Raw genomic sequence first — 22,929 nt, forward strand, 5'->3', positions numbered from 1 at the left:
AGTGGATGGTGCGGCGGTGGGGAAGTCGTTTAACTAATTTGGCCGCACACGTAAAACCCTTTGAGCATTTAAACACTTAAAAAATAAACGCATAACATTTAAATATTAAGTGAAAAGGTTTCTTTCAGCATTCCATTTCCACTCTTTGATTCGCAAACAACTGTGTATTATAAATAATAATATGCTACATAATGTGGAATTTTAGTCAATATTATGAAATATCTTTAATGTGTCTTTACAATATTTTTATGTTGTCAATTGATAAACAACGTTACAAAAAATATTACGCCATTGAGTAGGACGTACATTAAGACGTATAGATATATCGATTGCGATTGAAAATAATCGTCAAACGCTATGTAATTATAGAATTATATTATTAAATATTCCAATACTCTGTCTATATGTATATAAATTATATCCAAGAGACATGAATGATATGAAAGCGTGCTATCAGTTGTTAGGTATATAATATTATATATGATATTCATTTACAATTTATACAGCTATGATTCGCCAAAGTGTATTATTATGCGGATGATATCATTATTATCATTAATATATCACATAATAATATTAATTATATGTATACATACTATTTTCAACCGATGAAAAGACTGAAGAATGCACTCACGTAATAAAACGATCGGTTGGTATGTACCTATATATGTATATATATACATGTAAAATATACCTACGTATATATATATATACGCACACTATTAAAACACTAAATTGCGCACGTTGTGTCTGCGGCCATTAATAGCGCACAATCGCCTCCAGCGTAGGTGGTGGGTGGGTGGGGGATATATATTCGTTGCCCCGCGCTCGCTATGTCTACGAATTCGGTCCTTCGCATTTTCGTGACCTCATCACTGCCGCCGCCACCACGCGTTTATTATACATATTATGCGCGTGTGTAAATATATATATATATATATTGTCGTTTTACTATACTTATTTATTATGTACCTCTACACACACACACACAAATATATATATATGTATATATATTTATATATAACGTTCACGATCGTATATTATAATATAGTTTGCAGTGTGTGCATGTCGTGCCGGTCGAGCTGGTTCGATTTTTAAGGGCCTCGCCCGATCATATCAGACCCTGGCGGCGGCGGCAACGACGACGACGATATAATATATACACACAATAATAATATATAACACAATATTGTATATACACGTTGAAAATGCAGATGTAATAAAATCAATCCCAAAGTTCTCGGTATATTACACCCACACAAGACTTATTATGCGTCCGACGTAATAGCGTGATTGGACGTGAAACGGAAGGAAATTGCGTGATAGAAGTGGAAAATTTATACCATTACCTTTTTCCCCGTTCGTATGCACACACACCAACTCTTGTTCCTACACAACCATGCCATACTATAACTATACCCCTCTTGCAAGACCACCGAGCACCTTGTTTCCGATTCAATGGCGCCATTGGTCTATATATTTATTATATAAGACATAAATAAGTATACAAACTACAAACACACACATACACACACTCGCGTTAGAAATTCTGTCGTTGTGTGTAGCATGTACACAAACGCTCGATTGTATTTTGATTCGTAGAAATAATATTTTATTTATTGCGCATTTATATTATAAAATATGGAGATGTATAGGACTCAAGAATAATATATTATAATATAATAACAACAGAACGGCTGCTGCTAAGGAATTTCCGGGAGTTACCTTTATTCGTTTAAAAATAATAATATAATAAAAAGAATTATAAATAATAATAATAATCATAATAAAAATAGAGGTGTTTGAAAGGTGATAAAATACGAGATTATAATATGTAAGACACATCATCCGGTGCGACGGTGGCAGGCAAATATTTGAATAAGAAGTGTTTGAATATTATTATAAAAAAAAAAAAAAAAACGGCACGAAGAGAGCAAATGCCGGAAGTCGTCTATTGTATACGTTATTACTTATTATCATATATACATTTTATTGAGTGCAATAAACGCTCGCGCGTAATTCAAAGTAATAAACCGTCACCGTATGTACTTAAAAACATATATTTATTATTATGACACTATGAGTAGGCTTATAATATACATAGATAAAATATTATCGTATATGCTATATATATTAAAATGATTATGTAAAAAATAGAACAAGCCACTCGCTTAATAATATTGTATTTTGTGTTATTTCTTTCAAAAATTTTTACCTCTTTTTCTTTGGCCGAAAGTTCAAGTTCGGCAGGTGTCTTGTTTTGATCCTCGGTGGATTCGACATGATTACTCAGAGGCGTGGCCATGGTCATGACGTTCGTGTCTTGTGCTTTGTTGTTGGTCAACTTTTCCTTCAGGGCAGTCACTTCTTTTTCTGCCAAAGTAGCTCTCTGAAAAAAGTCAAAAGATAATAGTAAAAAAAATTGTAAACAAAAACTGTATAACATAATAGGTACACCACATAGTATTATAAGTAGATTTAAATTATTATTCAAATTCCATTCTTTAACTATGCAGTAACAGAAGTCCAAAGAAAATCATTGGTATCCGGTCTTTATAAATAATATACGTATACGTATAAATGTTATATATACATGTCGACCGTATAATATTGTAATAACGGCATTCATAATAATAAAAATATAGTAATATAATCTTTTAGCATCGTGATATATATATATATATATCTAATATAATACAACACACAGCGCGGTTCTAAGTATTGAACGTGATTGAAAATAATGGTCCACGCGATGGTTCGCGGGTCAATTTGCTAGACGACTTCCTCGTCGTTTATTACATTTTATTATATCCACTTATGTCACGGAATCGATCAAATCCGGTTGCGCACATATTATTCCTACATACCGTAGGATTAAAATAAAACAATTTTAATAAGACTATATTTATGCCATTTCCTGCCATTATTATACACATAACAATGTATATGCATATACAAATTATAATACCTAATATATTATATTGACTAAAGTTGTACCATGTGTAATGATGTTGTTTGAATGCTGCCTGAAATATATAGGTTATATCATGATGTTATATTGATGTCTATATTTTCGCCTGAAAACGCTGTGTAACTGCCATACAAAACTTTAGAGCAGATTATAATCGAACGCATTTCGACATTAAATCTTTTTATTGTCATAATTCATATAACTTTACTGTAGTTGTATTCAAAATAAAAATTTCTCATGATAACTTTGCTTCAATAACTAATTTTATTTATTTTTTTCACAGTTGATTTGATCAACTTTGAAAATTAAGTTATAAATATTTTTTATCTCGAGCGTTATAGTTATAAAATCATGGTACAATATTATTTGTAGGGACATGCGGATGATGATAACGCGCACTAGGAATAGAAACTTGAAATACCTATAGTCATAGAGCATTATAATTTATAATATATAAATTAGTATCTATTTATATCCATAACCTGAAATCTTATAAATGCGTTAAAATATAGAATATAGATGTTAAACCTACCGAATTTTTAAAAGTATTTTATCCCATAATGTAATAGACTATATGTGATACTAATATACTATTAAAGTTTAATAATTATAATATTAATATGTTATATTTCACAATAAATTTTAACTATACGGTATACGTTGCAAAGACGTAATGAGTGGAATTGTTATCATATCATAGTAAAAAGTAAAATGTTTATTTTATATATATATTTTATCAGTTTTATCATATCGAATAAAATATAAACGAAACATACAATAAATATTTACACTCAATATAGCCTATTTATAAAGCTTATAATTATGTAATATATATACAAATAATATTACATGATAGACATCTCATCACTTCTTAATTTTTCTTTTAAAAAAGCTCCGGGCAAGTGCCCGTGTTTAGACTTACAGACTTAAGTTTACCACGCTACTTACGCGTAGGTACCTATATATATAATTATTATTATAAAATAAAACATTATTTACCTGCAGCAGTGTTCACTGAAATATTTTATTATATATATATATCATATAACAATAAAATGTATCACGTGCTGCAGCGGGTACTCAATATATATAAATATATAATATTATTTACCTACACGGTGTACAATATATATAACTGCGTTTGGAAAATGGCTACGAAAATATCGACTCCACCTATATCCCCGCCGCCGGGGTAATAATATATCAATCGAGCATGTACATAATATATATATATATATATATATATATATATATATTTATGATACACATCATCGCATGTACGCGGTGCGTGGAGGGACGTCCGAACAACGCATACACAATAGTAGGTATATTAATATGTTATATACATATAAAAACGACGGACAACGGCACGGCGAAAAGAAAATATTGAACAATATACATGAATAAAAATAACAATAAATCGACCTTCTGTTTATTATATATATATATATATATAATATAAAGAGCCCGGTGGGAGGTGTCTTAAAGTAGGTGGAACTATTGGACCGTATCACGCGCCATTGGACCGGCCCCGTCGATAGATCGTCGTGAGTGTGTGTGTGCGTGTGTGTGCAAGGCGGCGGCGTTTTATTTCTTTTACTTTTTTTTTTTTTATTCTCTTCTCGTTCTTTTTGCTCGCCACGATATAATATTATACACTGCAACGCCACCGCCGACGCCGTTTGTTTGCGTAGAGTCGCGTCTCGTATACAAACACGACAATAAAGTACATATTATATATTATTAAAACATTATTATTATTATTATTATTATTATTATTACGTATATATGACGACTGCTGTTGCTATCACACGCACGCACGTTTGTGCATAAAAACCCGTATGTGCTGCAATGTGACGTATAATATACCATATTATGTGTAGGTAGACATAGGTACGTATACACACTATATAAAAACGCGTCGGGTTCGGTTTCCATTCCGTATTTCTCTATCCCGCCGTCTTTGTTGTCGAGTTTTATATTGTTTTTTCTTTTTTTCATTTTTCGTTTTTCGTTTTTTGTTTCTCTTTTCCGACAGTCACCCGCAGTCACGCCCACCACCTCTGCCGCCTGCATCACCGGTCGATCGTGAACTATAATGTAATAATAATACCTATCCATACATATTACATATTATATCTAAACATTTATATATATATATTATATGTACTGCGGCGGTGTGCTTTAAAATATACACATATCGTACATTGCAGTACCGCCAGTACCCATACCTATACGTTATAATATATAGTATAATACGAACGTCTATAATATAATACTATATATATATATTATAAATGTATAAAGAGAGAGAGATAGAGAGAGAGAGAGAGAAATACCTTAATCGGTATATGATAATATATACATAATATATAATACTGTAATAGAATGATGTGTGCGCCGTGATATTTGGACGTCTAGAAACCGTATACCCGCCCTCTCCTCAACTCCGCCGGCCATACACCACCCGGCGGCGGCGTCCTCGCAATAATAATAATACGTTCGCGACCGCTCCTCGACAACGGGCAACGCCATAGAATATTATATTATAATCATCATCATCATCATCATCATCATCATTATCATCATCGTCATTATTATTATTAAGTTCTCATCGATTCGACAACGACGGATGTCTGTCTCGAACGATTTCGTCAGTCCACGCATTGTCCGTATATAATTATTACGTTATATATACTTATATATATATATATAATAGGTATCTACTATAATCTACCTAATTGTTTTTTTCATATACATAATAAGAATTATTATCATTTTTATTACTTTTTTTCTATATAAATATCTGTATAATATTATTCTTAGTTAATATTTTTAAATATACCTAATTCTATTCTGACATTTTTATTTTTAATTAGATTTCTTTAAAATATACATGTTTATTGTTTTGATAATTATTTGTACCGCGTTATAAGTTATTATTAATAATTATAACGTACCGGATCCATCCATCGGCATCATAACATTGAAAACATTTTCTGAATTCCTCGCATTGTTTCTATTCGCGCATTTATTAAAAATAATAATGTACCTACTGTTAATGTTAACTATAACTATTCGTACATATAATATATTATACGTGTAGTCTGTATATACATGCTCGTTTTGACAAATTAGGTGTAACTACACTTATGACTAAAAGAACGGAAAAAATTATTCGTATTCGGTCTATTATGTAATATATAACTTTTACGTATATACGTACGCCGGGAGTATAATATAGCCGCAGGGTCGTAATATGCTAATAAGAGTGCTTCCGGCCCTCGATAATTTTTACAGCGGCTGTTTTACAAGATAACAACATTGAATATACACACAATGCAAAATGCAAATATAGATAGTTTATAAAATATTATTTTTAAAAAAAATGTACGTACATTGTACGTATTGAAAAACCCTTTATATATAATATTAAAAAAATAAATATTTTTTTCATAGGTATACACAAACACAAATATTATATAAATAGATAAATAAAATATAAATTTTACGTATAACAATTAACAATATGTGTTATATACAAATTCAATTTAAATATGATAGTGGTATTGGTGTTTGTTTCGAGAAGTTAATCTATCGTATATGTAGGTATAACAAGCACGTTAAACTGAATGTTGTATCAAAGTTTACAAGAATTTAGACACTCTTCGACTATAACTAAACAACTTCCCCCAATCGCGTGGAATTCGTTCAAACATATTAGCTCCATTACCAGTCATTAGGGTGCGCATGATAAAAATCGTGGTTTATCCCCCTCAAAGTGTGTATAATATATGTAGAAAAAATAAACCGTATATAACCTGTGTTTTTCACGCCAAAACCAAAAGTATATATAGCTACACAATATATGTACCACACGGAGGAGGGTGATTTTTTTTCGCCACATACAAGACAAACACCCTTCAAAAAAATATCTCTACACAATAAATAAAAAAGTCAACCCACTATTTTTCATTTCCATATCTATACTTAATATTCATTAACGTTGTAAAATAACAAAAAAAAAAAAAAAACAATATTTTTCGTCGGGGTTTTAATAATATATATACCTTCATAAAAATATACATTTTATCGAGGTATTCCTACCTATCTACTCAGCGAAAAAAAAAACACAACAATTTTACCTTGTTGCCGAATTTTTAAATTGAAACATATTATTAAACATTCGTTCTCTGCGACGCATTATGTATACATGAGTTTTGACGTATATGGAAAGCTCATTGGATTTTTCCCCTCGCATTATTACTCATATGGTTGATACGTATCTATAAATACCCATTATGTGTATATTAATTAATTATATTCAATAAAACACCTGCGAATGCGGCGGCGGTCACTATATTTTCTTGTAATTTATACAATAGATATACCTAATATTGTCAAATTCGTTCGAAAAAAAAATATAAACACTATTAGAATAATAATATTTACTCAGTATATTATACATAGTAGGTACCTATGTATTATATATATAATATGAAACACATACATATAATACATATACGTATGCCACATGGTATAATATTTATTTTCTAATTATTATTTTACATCCGAGCAACCATCGAGTGTCGACGTCGGCGGCGCGCGTTTGACTTCCGCAGGGCAAGTCCGGACCCTTTTGTTTCTAACGCGTGGGTTCCCCCCCCATCCACTCACCGTCTCACCATCCCCGGCGTACTAGAAAAAAAAAATACCCACGGGCTCTTGTTGTTTTTCTGTCCATTTACATATTACACTGACACGCACACACGCGCATGTTTACCAGTGAATGGGCCATATCGTTTTGAAAAAATGACAATAATAAGGCCATGAATGTGTGTGTGTGTGTGTGTGTGCTGTTGTATGTATAGTTGATAAATCGGATCAAACAGAAGAAAAACCCGTTCGTGGGAGGAGACTGTTTAAAAAAAGAAAGGAAAAAACGGTCTTGACACTGACGAATTGAGACTTCATTCTTATAAACATAAATCGCTTTGTGTTATTATTTTCTTAGCTAGTACTTTTTTTTTTTGTTCCATTATGCTCATTTATATTATTTATGTGTTTATATACTATCCTCTCTCTCTGTATACGTACATTCAACGCGATGACTACAGTCTAACCTATTCCTCCCCTGGATTTCCGATGTCCCATTGTTGATTAGACGACACCATATTATATACTGTATACATAAACATATTTACATATAAAACCGTTGACCTTTTTTTTACGATTAATTAAATTAAATAATAAATTCGATGCGGGTTTATTGTGTTAAAAAGGTGTTGATGAAATATTTAATTATTATTTGATTTAATAATCAAGAAAAAAAACTTTCTATTATACATGTGTGTGTGTGTATTTTAGTCCTCGTGGTTTCCTAGTAATTAAGGCGGTACAAGACGCTTTTATAAATTTACAATGTTATCTTGTTTTTTCTGCGTATACATCGATAACGATGAAAGAACGCCGCCTATAAAGGTAAAAACTATATAGATCGATTCTCATAAGAGTTGCAGATTTTCTAAAACACTTTTTTTACGCCTACTGACTTGCGTCTGTTAACTGTCGGCTTTATCTTAAAAGTAGACTAAGGAAAAAAAAATATATATATATACATATATGAATGTGTTCTAATGACACATCTCAATAATTTAGCCACGAATCGTGAGATTATAGTTAATGTGTCGCTGGAATTACAAAACTTTTAATTTTAGTATAATAAACTGCATCACGTTTTTTTAGTGTACATATACACGCTATGTATATTAATTATGCAATATATTATACGTATACACTTATAAATATGATTTTTGAAATAACCTATTATATATTATATTATTATTGTTTTTACGTAGGTATAGTATAAATCGATTCTAAATTTAAAATATGTTGTTCTATAAGTAATATATTTCAAAAGAACTAAGAAGTTCTGTTTTTTTTATGACTTTTGAAATAATATATTATATTGTTGTGTACGTACAAATGTACTTTTATATGATTTTATTTGTGTTTTTTTTTTCTAGAACCATTCTTTAGCGTTACGATGTAGAGTGGTGGAGCTGCTGTTACTGGTATCGATCAGATCGTTATCGGTGAATTGAAGACAAAATGGACAACAAGAATGACTCATTATGTGGATATACCGCGTGAGCTGAGGGGGTGGAAAATAATAATTGCGAAAGAACACATTACGCGAGGCAGGGGGAGAAAAATGTTTGACACGGGCACGTATGCAAATCACACAAGAACAACAAGACGGGGGCGGAAGTGCATATATCCGAAAAGGGTCGGATTTTTATTTTTTGTTTCGCGTATATACATAAAAAATAAAACCGAACATTTATATTGTGTTTGTTTACGTACAATCCGACACGTTGACACGAGGATATCGGATTTCATATTCAGGGCATGCTAATAAAACCATTCAACGTTAAAAAAAAAACAACTAAAAAAAAAAATGAAAAATAATTTGAATAAGTGATTTCTGTTTACACTGAATTCTTCGTAAACGTCGCATTATTTATTTGCACAAATAATAATTTTCTCGTAATTTTAAATACGTCGTTTCTCATACCTTATTATACGAATCACTGACAAAACACAGAATAGAAATCCATACGAAAATATATCTCAGTAAGCAACTTATAATATAAAATGCAATTTATTACGTATTGAATTATTTGTATAATCAGTGCCTATTGAAATATACGCGTAGCTTGTGCATTATCGATAATGATACTGTCATTATCATATCATGCATATGCATATAGTATAGGTATTATAATATATACTATATAATATTATCGTTTAAGAAAATTAAAATTATTTTTTTTTTTTTGAAATACGAGATCTAAAAAAATATCAGTTGATAGAAAAATATGATTTTTTGCATAAACGTAATTCTGCTATAAAATATAAAATATGATAAAATCATATTTTAAGTGTATATAATAAAAATGATATATCAATATAGATATAGTATTTAATTTAAATATTATACAAATATCGATATTATTATTTATATAGAATATATACGTATAATCGTGAAACTAGGTGCAGTATATATATAAATTAATAATTGGTGAAAAATTAATGAAAACTTTAAACTTTATAATTGCATAGTATTTATTATATGTATACCGTAATATATTTATGTGTCAAATTAAAATTATTACAAATGATTGTTTGTCACATAAAAATTACTGCAGCTATAAATGATATGAAAAAACCGCATCGAAAATCATGTCGAACATCAGTGCTGTATATACATAATTAGTTATGGGAAAACGATGTGTGTTTGGAGGGAAAAACAAGAAAAGTATTCGAAAAAAGCTTCTCTTTTGCCAGTGCTCTGTCAGCCGTATAATTAGAATCGGCGGTAGAGCCGCCACGGTGGTAAGGATAAAAAAATGGGAAAAGAAGAGGCAAATTTCTTGGTACGTCGTTTGTTATCCAAATGACAGGGCCCGAGATTGGCCCCGGAGAAAGTCTTGGGGGAAAAAGATTTTATTATAAGATATCCTCTACCGAGTAATCCAATTATTAACGTGTAAAAAAAAAGAATCACCGAGGATGGATGAAGATTACACATATACTATCCCCTGATCCCTTTAATCACGTTTATGCGTATATATATTCATATTATATTGATTGAAACAGTTTTTACAGCTAAAAAATAAATTAAAATAAAAAAATAATAAAAATTTTTTTCAAACGGAATGTTCAAAAATGTGTCGTGTGCATGATTTTATGTCGTTAAGAATTATACGAATCGTATAATATATTATTAAATTATTATTATTATTATTCACTAAATTAAATATAGATTATAAGTCTTTTTTTCGGGAAGGATGGCGGAGAGGGACGTTCCGGGCGTGAAAGATCTTCTAAATCGTGATTGCATAAACCAATGGCGGTCGTGATGTGGTTTATTCGAAATTAATCAATTGTCAAGTAACCCGATTTATCAATGACGGTGGAACCGGTTTTCGTTTGAGTTCACTAACCCCCCTTCGGGAGACAAAAATAATGGATGACAAGTCCCAAAAAACATTTCCGATGAAATTTTTTCAGCTAATAATAGGAGTATTATTATTATGTCGGATAATAATATTATGACGTATTGATGTATATGTAGTAATAATTAATAATATAATAGACAACTGTATAATGTTATATTGAAAACTCTGTCGAAATAAATATTATGTATTGTATATATATGCGTAAGATATACTAAATAATAATAAAAACACAGATGACCGTCGTCTACGTCGCCGCCGCATCGGTAGTATAATAGCTGAGACGACCGACGATAATATTATAATATACGGCGGTGATGGTCGTATATACCGAAATAGCCGTTTTGGATCGTTTTCAAAAGGGATCCGCCGCCGCATAGATCGGATGTGTCACTCTAAACAAACCGATTATTAAAAACCGCATTAAAACGTGTTTAATCTGTGTACGCCATTAGTTTGACGACACCTCTTCACCCGCGCATCGTCCTAGTCTTCGTCGGCGGAACGGTGGCAGGAAGAGTTATACGCTCGGACCGGTCGACGAGCGGGGGTGGTTTCGGCGGTGGTACTTGGAACGGTGTAGTTGGGTTGAGAGGGTGGGTGGATGGAGGTGGATCCCGGTGCTATTTCAGTACGGCTGTCATCGTGGTCGTCATATACAGTTGCCCGTATTATAACGGTGGGAGTTTATTAATATGTGCTTTAAGTCTGTCCAACACGTATACACACACACGCACACACATGTATTTTCGATCTATTGAGAAAAAAGTCCACGCGACAGTGTCACCGATGAACCCGTGTGTCGTCCGTGTCGAGTCGGATGCCAAGAAAATCGTAAATTTTCGACATTTTTTTTCCTTCACTTTTCGCTGCTCGTCTCTCCGTAGTGTCACTCACACGCGCATTATACACATTGCCACACACTCCGCCGACCGGCCGAGAATAGGCGTCATTAAAGAAAAATCGAATGTTTTTGACACTGCCGCTGCCGAAAGTCGTTGCTGCTAACGAGCGTAGGAGACGCGAGTTTTTCTAAACTTAGACGGACACCGCCATTCCTATATTACTGCTGTAACAGAGGGTATCCACGGTCGCGCATTCGGCTCTACATAACTTCCGATTGAATTGACACGTCGCAATAGTACTTATTACTCATCACCTAGTCTCGTCTAGCTGGTGAAGGTATTTATTATCCGTTCAATTCATCTACGGCTGATTCGAAGATGAAAAGATTAGATTTTCGTTATAAAAACAATTTCCGTTTTTTTCGTAGGTACAAAAGTAGTTTTATGATATAATATAGATATTTGTGGTATTACTACGATAACTCTTTATGAAATACGATTACAACGAGGACGTCAATGACAACGACGGTAGTATTATATAATATTATATGTGTAGTTGTTCAACCACCGACGCACGTGTGTCGCTTGTGCTACCATCTATCGCCTGACCTTTGTGCCGGCGCCACGAAACGCCGCCCGAACAGATACCGCTGCGGGTTTATTCCATTCCGGTCTCACAAACTGTTCACAAATTCGCAATTTATAAATATTTTTTTTTTTAAATTTAGAACACAATATAATCATGATATATTTTATTGTATATAATGCGTATGTATGTATGTGCGTGTATTTATTTAATGAGCTAAAATTCTAAAATTAAAACACGTTGTCAATTGTGAGACGTTGCCAAATAATTCTGTAAACTAATAATTTATACGTTCGAACATACGTACACAAACATTATAAACACACGCAAACATGCGCGCATAGGAAGAGACATATTATTATTATAAAATTCACTTCTGTCACTGGGCAAAGACCGTGAACGGATAGAGGTGTATTTATATCTCGTATATGATATAAAATAAAGCGCCACTGAAAATTATTAAAAAATCGAGAGAAAAAATACGATAGATATAAATAAGATTTTTATGAGGCGATACGTGCGTAAAGCGATACGAACACAATAAATATATTTAATGAATATTTTTTTTAGACGTCACCCCGTTAATTATACATATTATCGTAATGCGCTCTAAATCTCCCCCGCCGACTGCTGCTGTATGGCGTTTAAGTAAAATTCTATTTTGGACCACGCTGCAACAGTTAATCGACACCCGATGCCCTATCTCGCTTTTTGTAGCGACCGTCATAATTTTAGACGAGCAACGATCCTCCTTTATTTAATATATTTAAGTCAAATAACACAAAACGATCGTTGCTGCAATAAAATATGTCATTAGACATATTTTAGATACCTATATACACATGTTAAATTTTAAAGTCATACAAAGATGTTTAAACCTCTGTGTAGGTTTGAGACAGAAATCATAACATTTTCCTAAATAGTAATAATACATCATTATTTTTAATAGTTCACGAATGAAATATTTTTGCACAGTATGTGCATGATGTAAAGGAAATACTTGTATAATTTCTGTAAGTTATTTTTTACTTGAATACATTGATAAAATTGAAAGTTTTAATAAAATTATTCAAAATCGTTTGATTTATTCGTGTAAATCCAAAATAAATGCTAAAACTATTAAATGTTTTAGGTTTTAGCTACTATATAATATTACATTAGATATACACACGATAAGGAATAATACAATAATTTCAAAATTTTATAAAAATTTAAATACACAAAAAGTACAATTTAACGGAAATTCATCATATTTCTAAAGAAATTGGATATAATTTGATTTTTTACAGATATGTTATGTTGATATCGCTGAAAACCGAATTTATTGATATCTTGGATGTCTGTCGTAAATAAATCGAATAATAATAAAGCGTGAACGGTTTTATAACGTTTAGCCGTGCGTTAAAGAGCCGTTTGGCCCTGCCCCTTAGCCCTCCCTATCCTGGCGGCCGGCAAACCACATACAACTGGGACGTAACGTCTGCTGATGTTTCTGTGCCAACGGTTTTCTTTTTTACTCTTTTTTTTTCCTCTTTCATTTAACCCTCGATTGTTATAACAATGTGACGTGCACTTTGTGTTGAAAAAATATTGGTTTTTTTATATTTTGTTTTAGTATTTTACCTGTTGCCAAAATTGAGCCAGTAGATAGATACGTTCCTTTTTAAAGAGCCAATCCATAGACTGCATAGCCTGGACATCCATATCACGTGTTACGCATAATTACCGTGAAAAACACAATAATTATCGTACAAAAAGCTTTTAAAGACAGCGTTTAACACGTAAAAAATTTGAATGATGTCTGGTCTTTCATCTGTAACACATAAATTAATTTGTTGTATTTATAATACTGTATCAAATAGGTTTAGAATTATTGATATAACGATTTTTAATTAACTTAAAAGCGTGTGAGCACTTAGATTGCATATACAAAACGCCTAATAAAACTATTCTATTATTATTTTTTTTCCATTTCGTAAATATAATAAAATTGTTGTTTAAAACAATTATTGGAATTTATACAATTGATTATTGCATGCTATAGTAAAAAATAATTCAAATTTTAAATACAATGAAATGACTAGTAAAATCAAGGAAAATATTTTAAATATAAGTAATGTGTGTTATACAAATTGCTGAAAACACATAGGTATTTTGTTTCAAGTGTATATTATTTATATTATTCATTAAAATTTTTTTAAAAATCATCTTGACACATTGTGTCTAAAAATAAATATCATACACAACAAATTATGTACTTGTTTGATCATTACCAAAAAAAATTATGGATTACTCGTAAGTAATAATAAACATTTTAACAATGAACAAGTCTTAATTGACATATTTATCTTTGTATTTTCTTAAATCGAATAGAGTTGAAAATAATATTATTTAATATACTTATTTAATTCGTCCTCCAAAATTACAATTTCTAAAACTCAGTGTGATTAAACTATTTTCATTGCATTTTTTTATGCCTAATTAATATAATTGTTATTCTACATTGGTAATTATTATTGTCATTTAATTAAGGCTGTAAAAATATACGAATAAAATTATTTATGTGTAAATAACTAGGTAACTATAAATATTTACATACTAAAAAAAATGAATTGACAATTAATAATGTTATATGACATTTATTTTGATCATGTTCAATTATAGTATATTGAACGTGTTTATAATTATAGTATTATATGCGGGCAATCAGTTTAAGGTAGAAACCAATTTTTTTTTTTTTTTTTTGTTGCAATAAATTCCAAAATGAATATTATCAAAGCATATTACCAGTCAGCCGTCTGACGCACGCACATCAAATATATGGGTGATGACGATAACACTAATAAGAGGCTTATCCCTAAAGTTTTATAGTTTTTAATTATTCTACGATCAGGATTATATGTTGGGAATATTTGTTGGGAATATTTGCTGTATTTATATTTTTGTTTGGAAGCTTTGGAATTCAATAAGTAGGCTATCAAAATATTATAAGCGTATAAACAAAACACCTGACGCCAAACAATAGACACAATGTTTTTATTATTGTTTATTTTTCATAGAAGGTGAATATACGTTCAGTCAATCGAAATTAAAAATAGTTATATTGACCATGAAAAATATATTGATACATAAGACTAAATTTAATAAAATTAAAAATGATTAACCGATGTTATTGTTTTAGGTACCTATACTGCCTGTGTAATTATTGTTTTCATATTGAAAACAATAATAATAATATTGAAATAATATTATAATATTATAATATTATATAATATTGAAATTCGCTCAAATAATAACTATAATAAAAATATAATTTACGAAATATATATTGTAGTAGGTATAATATATACTCAATATATTATATATTTTAAACAATTTTATAAAATAGGTACGTTAACATTAAAATTACATTAACAAAAAATAACATATATTATAATATAGTATATAAATATAATTATTTTATTCTATTGAAGATTTTAGTCTAAAGACTTGTAAAAAAAATGTCTTGTATAATACGCTTATAATAAACATTAGTTTAGTTTTAAATAAGTTGTTTAATAATTCGCCGAAGTATTGTAAAAACAGTTCCCGCGGCGTCGTCAATTTCAAACCAAAAAAAAAAAAGTTGTTTAATAATTATTTAATGTTATCTTAATGGAATAATTTTATCAGACTGAAAAATATATAATATATCAATACTGTATTACTCTTAAAACTATAAGTTAGTTTTTTAGTTTACATAGGTATACATATTATAAATACAAACAATTATAACAATTAATAATAAAAATAACAACAATACTTTTAAAATTTAAATTATTTTTCACAGTATGAAAAAAACTGACTGAGTTATTGTAATTTTCACGGATAATTATTTTATTTCAGATAAAAATTATTATTTAATTATTACATTTTAAAATTTAGAATTTCTACGAAAATCATTTATAATAATTAGAAATAAATTTAAACTACTACCATACTGTATTTTATTAAAAACTGTATTTTTATAGATTTTTGTCAGTTATTTTAAAATAATAAGGAACCAAAATATTTTTAGATATAATTGTTGTGAAAAACAAATAAAGTACTATTTTCATAGACATGTTTTTATTAATTTAAAGTTGATTTTTTCAAATAACCTTATGCTATTTATTTGTAATTAAATCAAATTTTCTTATACTACCTAGGTGTTGGAAAATGTAATTTTTCGGGAAAAAATTGATTTACATGAAATATGAAAAAAAAATAGGTTTGAACTCAATGATAAAATTTTTAAGATCAAAAATATGTATAAAAGGCAGAAAAAATATCAAATGAAAATATTCATGTAATAATAATAAAAACTCACCTCTGCGAACGCATTCGAATGTTCGACTGTAACAGAAAAACCGCTAGTGTGTCTGGGTCAATAGATTGTCTACCCGAATCGCGGGTGATGAAAACAAATTAAAAAAAAAAAAAAAAGATACTAATCGGAATGTTTTAAGTGGTGATAAAAATTTTATTCTCGAAAAATACCCCAAAAAAACTTTAATCGTAAAAATGTTTCCGCACTTGTTTTTCTGTACGGATACGACACTGTTTTGGGGGGGTATTTCGGACACACAAAAATTCTACGCGTAACTCGCGAATAATTGAGAAAAAAAAAAATAAAACGATTTTACAATAGTGATAAAATAATAACAACCGATGACGGCAATAATAATAATACAGGTAATGACGGCGGTAATTTAATAATAATAGTGATAAAATTATTTTACGGTTGTAATATTATTTTATTATTTTCGCGTAAAACACGACGGCTGCGTCGGACAATGTGATTAGCAGACGCGACGACGGCGAGTCACAAACACCACACGACGACGACGACGACGACGACGACAACCGGCGACGACGACGAACAGCACACGCGTGTCGACACCGCGCGTACAATCAGTGACGACTGGCGAGCGAACGGCGCTCGGCGGATACCGGTGGCCCACCGACGAGACGACGCGCGGCGGCGGCGCGGCGACGACGATATCTCCGGCGCGAGCGGTCCCCGTGCACTCCTGCCATCTGCCGGCGGCGGCGGCGGCGACGACGACGACCGCGAGACGGCCGCGGCCGTACGGCGCACAATCCTTTACCCTCCACACACAGCTCCGCATTATTTCTTCCTTTTCATTTTTTTTTCCTCTCTCCTCCACGGTCACACGTCCTATCCTCTCCTCTCTCTCTCTCTCTCTCTCTATCTCTTTCTCTCTTTCTCTCTCTTCCTGTTTCCGTTTCCGATTTTCCACCACTGCCACCCCGTCAGCCGCCTTTATTTTCTCATTTTCCTTCTCGCGGCCCCTACCGCCACGTTTAGCCCCCGCCAACCGGCTGTATTTTCTATTTATATATAATATATATACACATCGTACTTCCGTCGGTCCGTCTCTTCCTATTTTATTATATGGGTTGCACGCGAATCGTATGATATTATGTTTTATCGTGTGCGTATATACATTATCAATCACCGGGCACGGCGATATTGCTACGGCCAATCGGCGTGTGCGACCTGCGGCCGACTTGGGCGCACACCACACGGCGGCGGCGCGTGCTGGGTAGTAAGCGCGTCATTTCGGTGCGCCGATCGGTTTTCGCTTTTCTTTTTTTCCCGATACCGCCGCCAATACACAGCAGCTGATCACGCGAACGCCCATCATCCGCCCGCCGCGTTTTCGTCGTAATATATTATTACCAACATGGCACGGTTAAAATTTTTTCTACATTTATCGAAATATATTATATAAAATATTATAGGTAACTCGTCCGATATATAGGTATCTCAGACTTTCGGTATTCGCGTGAATACGTGAAAACGATAGTGGTTTTTTTTTAGAGCTTTCTTTGGGCTTGTCGACGTTCCCTTTAACACTCTTTCGACTGTTCACTTCATAATGTGTCTGCAGTTGGTACATTATATACGAATCCAATCAACGAACCGTGGTCTTCAGACGCTCGGTATTTTCTGTTGTTGTTACTGTAGCCAATTCAAAAGTGAAATTAATGTATATCGGACTTTCAGACAAATTAAAAAGCTATTAAACTCTAATTATTAACGATTTTATTGGAATGTGTACAACAGTGTAGATATACATTTATACTCATTATGTTCGTTGGAATAATTCTGTATAAAAATTGTATATTTTTTATTAGTAATTTATTACATATATTATTATGTAGGACGAGATAGGCACCTTAGGTATATTTTATGTGTATACATCAATTTATTGTATAATCAGATAAATTATATACCTACTCATTTGTTTTTATATATTCACCTAACAATTACCTTTATATATATTTCACATAAAACGCATACATTTTGATGGTTGAACTGGTAAATAGTAAGTACTAAGTAGTATTCACAATAACATGTACATTATATGTTTGTCATAAAAAAAAAATAAATAAAAAATATGGATTAAAAGCTTTCGTGACAAGAGTTATTGGTATAGGAAAAATGAGCAAAGTACTCGTCCCCTCATCACACAATTTATTAGATTTTTCACGAATATCGACAACATTTTAAGCGATTCAAAATTTATTTATAATAAGATTATAAGTGTTAATTTTTGGTATACACGTACAAAAAAAAAAAAAAAAAAAATAAGTATCTGTAAATGTAAAAAACTGTTGTAATCTAAAATTAAAACTTAAATTATATTTAAAAACTATAAAATAATATACCTTTATGAGTATATAAAAAAATTAAACCAATTTGTTTTTGTAATTTAATTTTTTTATTCAACTACTTGAAATTACTTTATTTATTTAGTTCAATTATTTTTTATAACAGTATAAACTGTTAAGATTATGTTCAGAGATAATTATTAAAAAGTATAGGTAGATAAGTAGACCTACCTACAATAAAATAATGTGCATATGCGTAGACACTAATTTTATGTTGATATTTTTATAAAATCGAATTTTTATTATCATTAATTATAATTTTGTCGTATATTATTTCGAGGACAACTAGTTCGATAAAAATACGGTTTTAATATACAACATGATTAATGTGTTGGTAATATAAGTACATGAATCATACAAAATTGATCTAAAATATTAAAACGTTACCTAATATATTAAAATGTAATAATTAATAATAATTCAATATTCAAACTCATATGATAAATTTTACCTGTGTATTTAGTATTATTTACAATAACAATTTCATTGATTAATTTATACGAGAATAATAATTGTGCAGCGTACTTTTCTCTTTAGTTCGTGGAATACATTGCCCAAATCCCCTCCAAAACACTCAATTATACATAAATAATAAAAGGTTATTTAAATTCAACGCAACTGAAAAATTATCGATTCATAAATACACGTCACTTAAAAATGTGTGCTTAGGTACAAATTATTTATTATGTTAGTCGCTAGTGTATATATTATATTATTTAATATACCTATGGTCTGATAATTAACTTTAACATTAGTTTATTTTCAATTATAATTATGGTTATCGGTGATGGAAAACGAAATCTGCTCAGACTTAGCGTGTATACAATAAACTTATACAGCATAATAGAATTATTATAGTACCTATGTATTTTTATATTTATATTATACTACGTATTATATCTAAATATTAAATATGATTTATATAACATATCTTTTTAGTCTATTTTCATTAAAAATAGATGTAGTGTATCTATATGAAATATAAATAATATAATTTTGGTCGTTATCGTGTAACACACATGAAGCAACAAAAAATAGTAAGTACAGTTATTACTAAGAAGTAATATAACATAGCTACTTTCGGTTGACCGGTTCAATTAAATTGAGTGCCGAATTACCAATACACGTCTCGGAAATTATACACAGTTTTGTACATTACCGTGTACAAATTATACGGGTCGTGAGAAATAGCAATCGTCATTCCCGAACATCATTATTTCTATTTTTTTCGAATACATTTCGATTAAAAATACGAACCAAAATTATACCTAAGATCCGCAATAATGCAATTGAAACGAAATTGACATGTCCACAATAAATACAATGCACACTGTAGATATTATTACGTTTACAATAACAATGACTGGTTGAAATTTTCGTTGAAGTTTATTGTCATTACTTTTTTCTTTCGATTTCGTAAAATATTATGGACATAAATATTTTGATTCGAATTAATTTCCCATAAAAATTTTACAAATATTTTCCCGTAATTAGATTTGAATGTCGATGATGCACTTCCGTACATAAAATTGAATGGATTCAAATTTTTAGTGGTATTTACTGCATAATCAGTGGGCATAATAGCATATACGTATCCTATATATACCTACTTAAATACTAAATAGGTAGTAGAACTCCTATTGGTATTAGGTATACTATATAGACGAGAACTTTAAATATAATTTCTTATGCTATCTAGAATCTTTTAATAAAACTCTTTATTTAGATATTTAAATAAATAAAATTTCAAAGTTATAAATTTAGAATTTCTTCAGTGTCCTATTTTTCGTCGTGCACTCATATTTCTCCACATTTTTTTATACCTGTAAATACTGCAAGTCTATTAAATATATATTATATGTGTATTTACTGTATATCGTATAAGCATGTTTTTTTCCGAAATTTCGAATAACAGTGTATATACTATATAAAATACACCTATATATAATAGTTTAGTAATGCATCTATATGGACTATGAATGAAGTGATTTTAATTCGTACACCCTTGTACCGCCGCGCATACCAAATCGCTGCTATTACCACACCGATGAGTAACGATGGTCGCTCTCAGGGGTTATATACAAATTGAGTTAATTATATATTGTTGTACGTCCACCCACGCACACGCACACGTATATTGTCACCCCGGTTAATAATTGTAATTCACCGTAGTTTTGCCTCAATCATAACACTCTATACTCGTACTGTACGCATGTATACCTATGCATGTGTGTGCGAAAACGATTAACGCGTATATTATTATAATCCAAACGAATTGGCACGTGTAATATTTAATTCGTGACATTTGCCGCGTGTCCTTGACCTTTGAATGAAGCATATCATACATAATATAATATATGTCTGCAGTAATAATATAAGGTTAAAATTAATTGCGTGGGTGTACCTAGATACCTATTACTGCAGTTCACCCGATACGCATTAAACGGTTCAAATGACCAAAATATTTTATACTTAGTTATTACAATATTACACGAGGAGGGATGTTGGTGATATAATTTTATAATGCGTATATGCGCATACATGTATACAGCTATAAACATTTTTGTCAATTTTTACGGACAAATATCGACACAATGGTATGTTAAGACGCTGAATTGGATATTATCATTGAATGATTGCACTGTCTTTAATAATAAAGATTAAAATTTAAATACGAGTCCTATATAGAAACATCAGACGTGATGTAGATAAGTATTTACTTATAAATTCATATTATTAAACAATATATAATATATTTTAAATGTTATATGACGTAAATAAAGCATACCGATAACTTTATCTAGTTATGAATAAACAATAATTTTATTATTACGGGAAATCAATTATGATTGCGTTAAAATAATAATAAATATAAGTTTGCTAATGTTTACGTTTATCAAAGTTATGGCGAGATGGCGGAACTATCAACTATTAAGTATATCGTTCTCTCGGTGATATTAACGATCATCGACCCGGGTATACACGATTTAATCGGATCTTATATACCTACTTTTAGTTACATGTGGAGTTAGTTTTTTAAATTTTTAGTTGATACACGCTATAAACATCTTATTATAATACGCACTCTTCATGTATAACTGAATACTATAATTTTTGTTTAGCCATAAAAAAAGTAAACTTGGAATTATCAAATTGCTATTTATGTAGGTATCACTGTTTATAATTTATCTAGTACGTATTATAAACATGATTACGGAATGACACTCAAACCTAACTGAGGAAGGCCGTAATAATTAGTATTGGATTTGTGTTTGTATAACTTATTAGATTATTAGAATAACGAATAATGAATAATATATAAAACAAATCACATGTATACACGTACAAATCGACTGGCAATTGTACATAATTGTCACGGCGACACGACGGAACCAAAAAGGGTCATTCATACTATAATATTATTTTTGTTATTAGGTATATTAATTTGCGATAAAAACTGCTGTAAATTGCAATAGCTCGTGATACGGATAATTCAATATTTTCGGGTTGTTTTTATACATTCTTGTATCGAAAAGATCGTCCATCGAGTATAAAATAATACAATGCATTCTTGTACAGTTTATGATATTAGAACTTTCAATTTTATTATTGGCCATTGTCCGCGCGTATACAAATAAGACATTCACCTGTTGTTTTCAAAACGCTCTTTTCGTTCGCTTCCTGTATATATGCCGGCATCGAAATATTATCAACAACTACTGCAGTTTATCGTACTATTTCATTTCGTATATTATTGTTTTTTTTTTCGTTTATGATTACTTATTT

The 22,929-nt window shown here is 30.7% G+C and overlaps 1 protein-coding gene across 4 annotated transcripts in view; it reads right to left on the bottom strand.

Annotated features, from left to right (window-relative positions):
- LOC112593795 (homeobox protein cut) overlaps positions 1 to 17,128 on the bottom strand; it is a 35,057-nt gene extending 17,929 nt beyond the window's left edge. For 3 of the 4 annotated variants that reach the window (XM_025338341.1, XM_025338340.1, XM_025338338.1), the window contains exons 1-3: positions 16,772 to 17,128; positions 14,047 to 14,236; positions 2,216 to 2,389 (exon numbers count right to left, since the gene is read on the bottom strand). In XM_025338341.1, coding sequence (XP_025194126.1) covers positions 2,216 to 2,389; positions 14,047 to 14,127 — 255 coding nt within the window. In that variant the 5' untranslated portion in view covers positions 14,128 to 14,236; positions 16,772 to 17,128. Of the gene's footprint in view, positions 1 to 2,215; positions 2,390 to 14,046; positions 14,237 to 16,771 lie in introns of those variants that run through there. The other variant, XM_025338339.1, reaches the window with a different exon arrangement.
- Positions 17,129 to 22,929: the final 5,801 nt, after the last annotated feature.

Source organism: Melanaphis sacchari, unplaced genomic scaffold (genome assembly GCF_002803265.2).
Source record: "Melanaphis sacchari strain LSU unplaced genomic scaffold, SCAv2.0 Contig20_pilon_pilon, whole genome shotgun sequence".
Classification (NCBI taxonomy): Eukaryota; Metazoa; Arthropoda; class Insecta; order Hemiptera; family Aphididae; genus Melanaphis; species Melanaphis sacchari.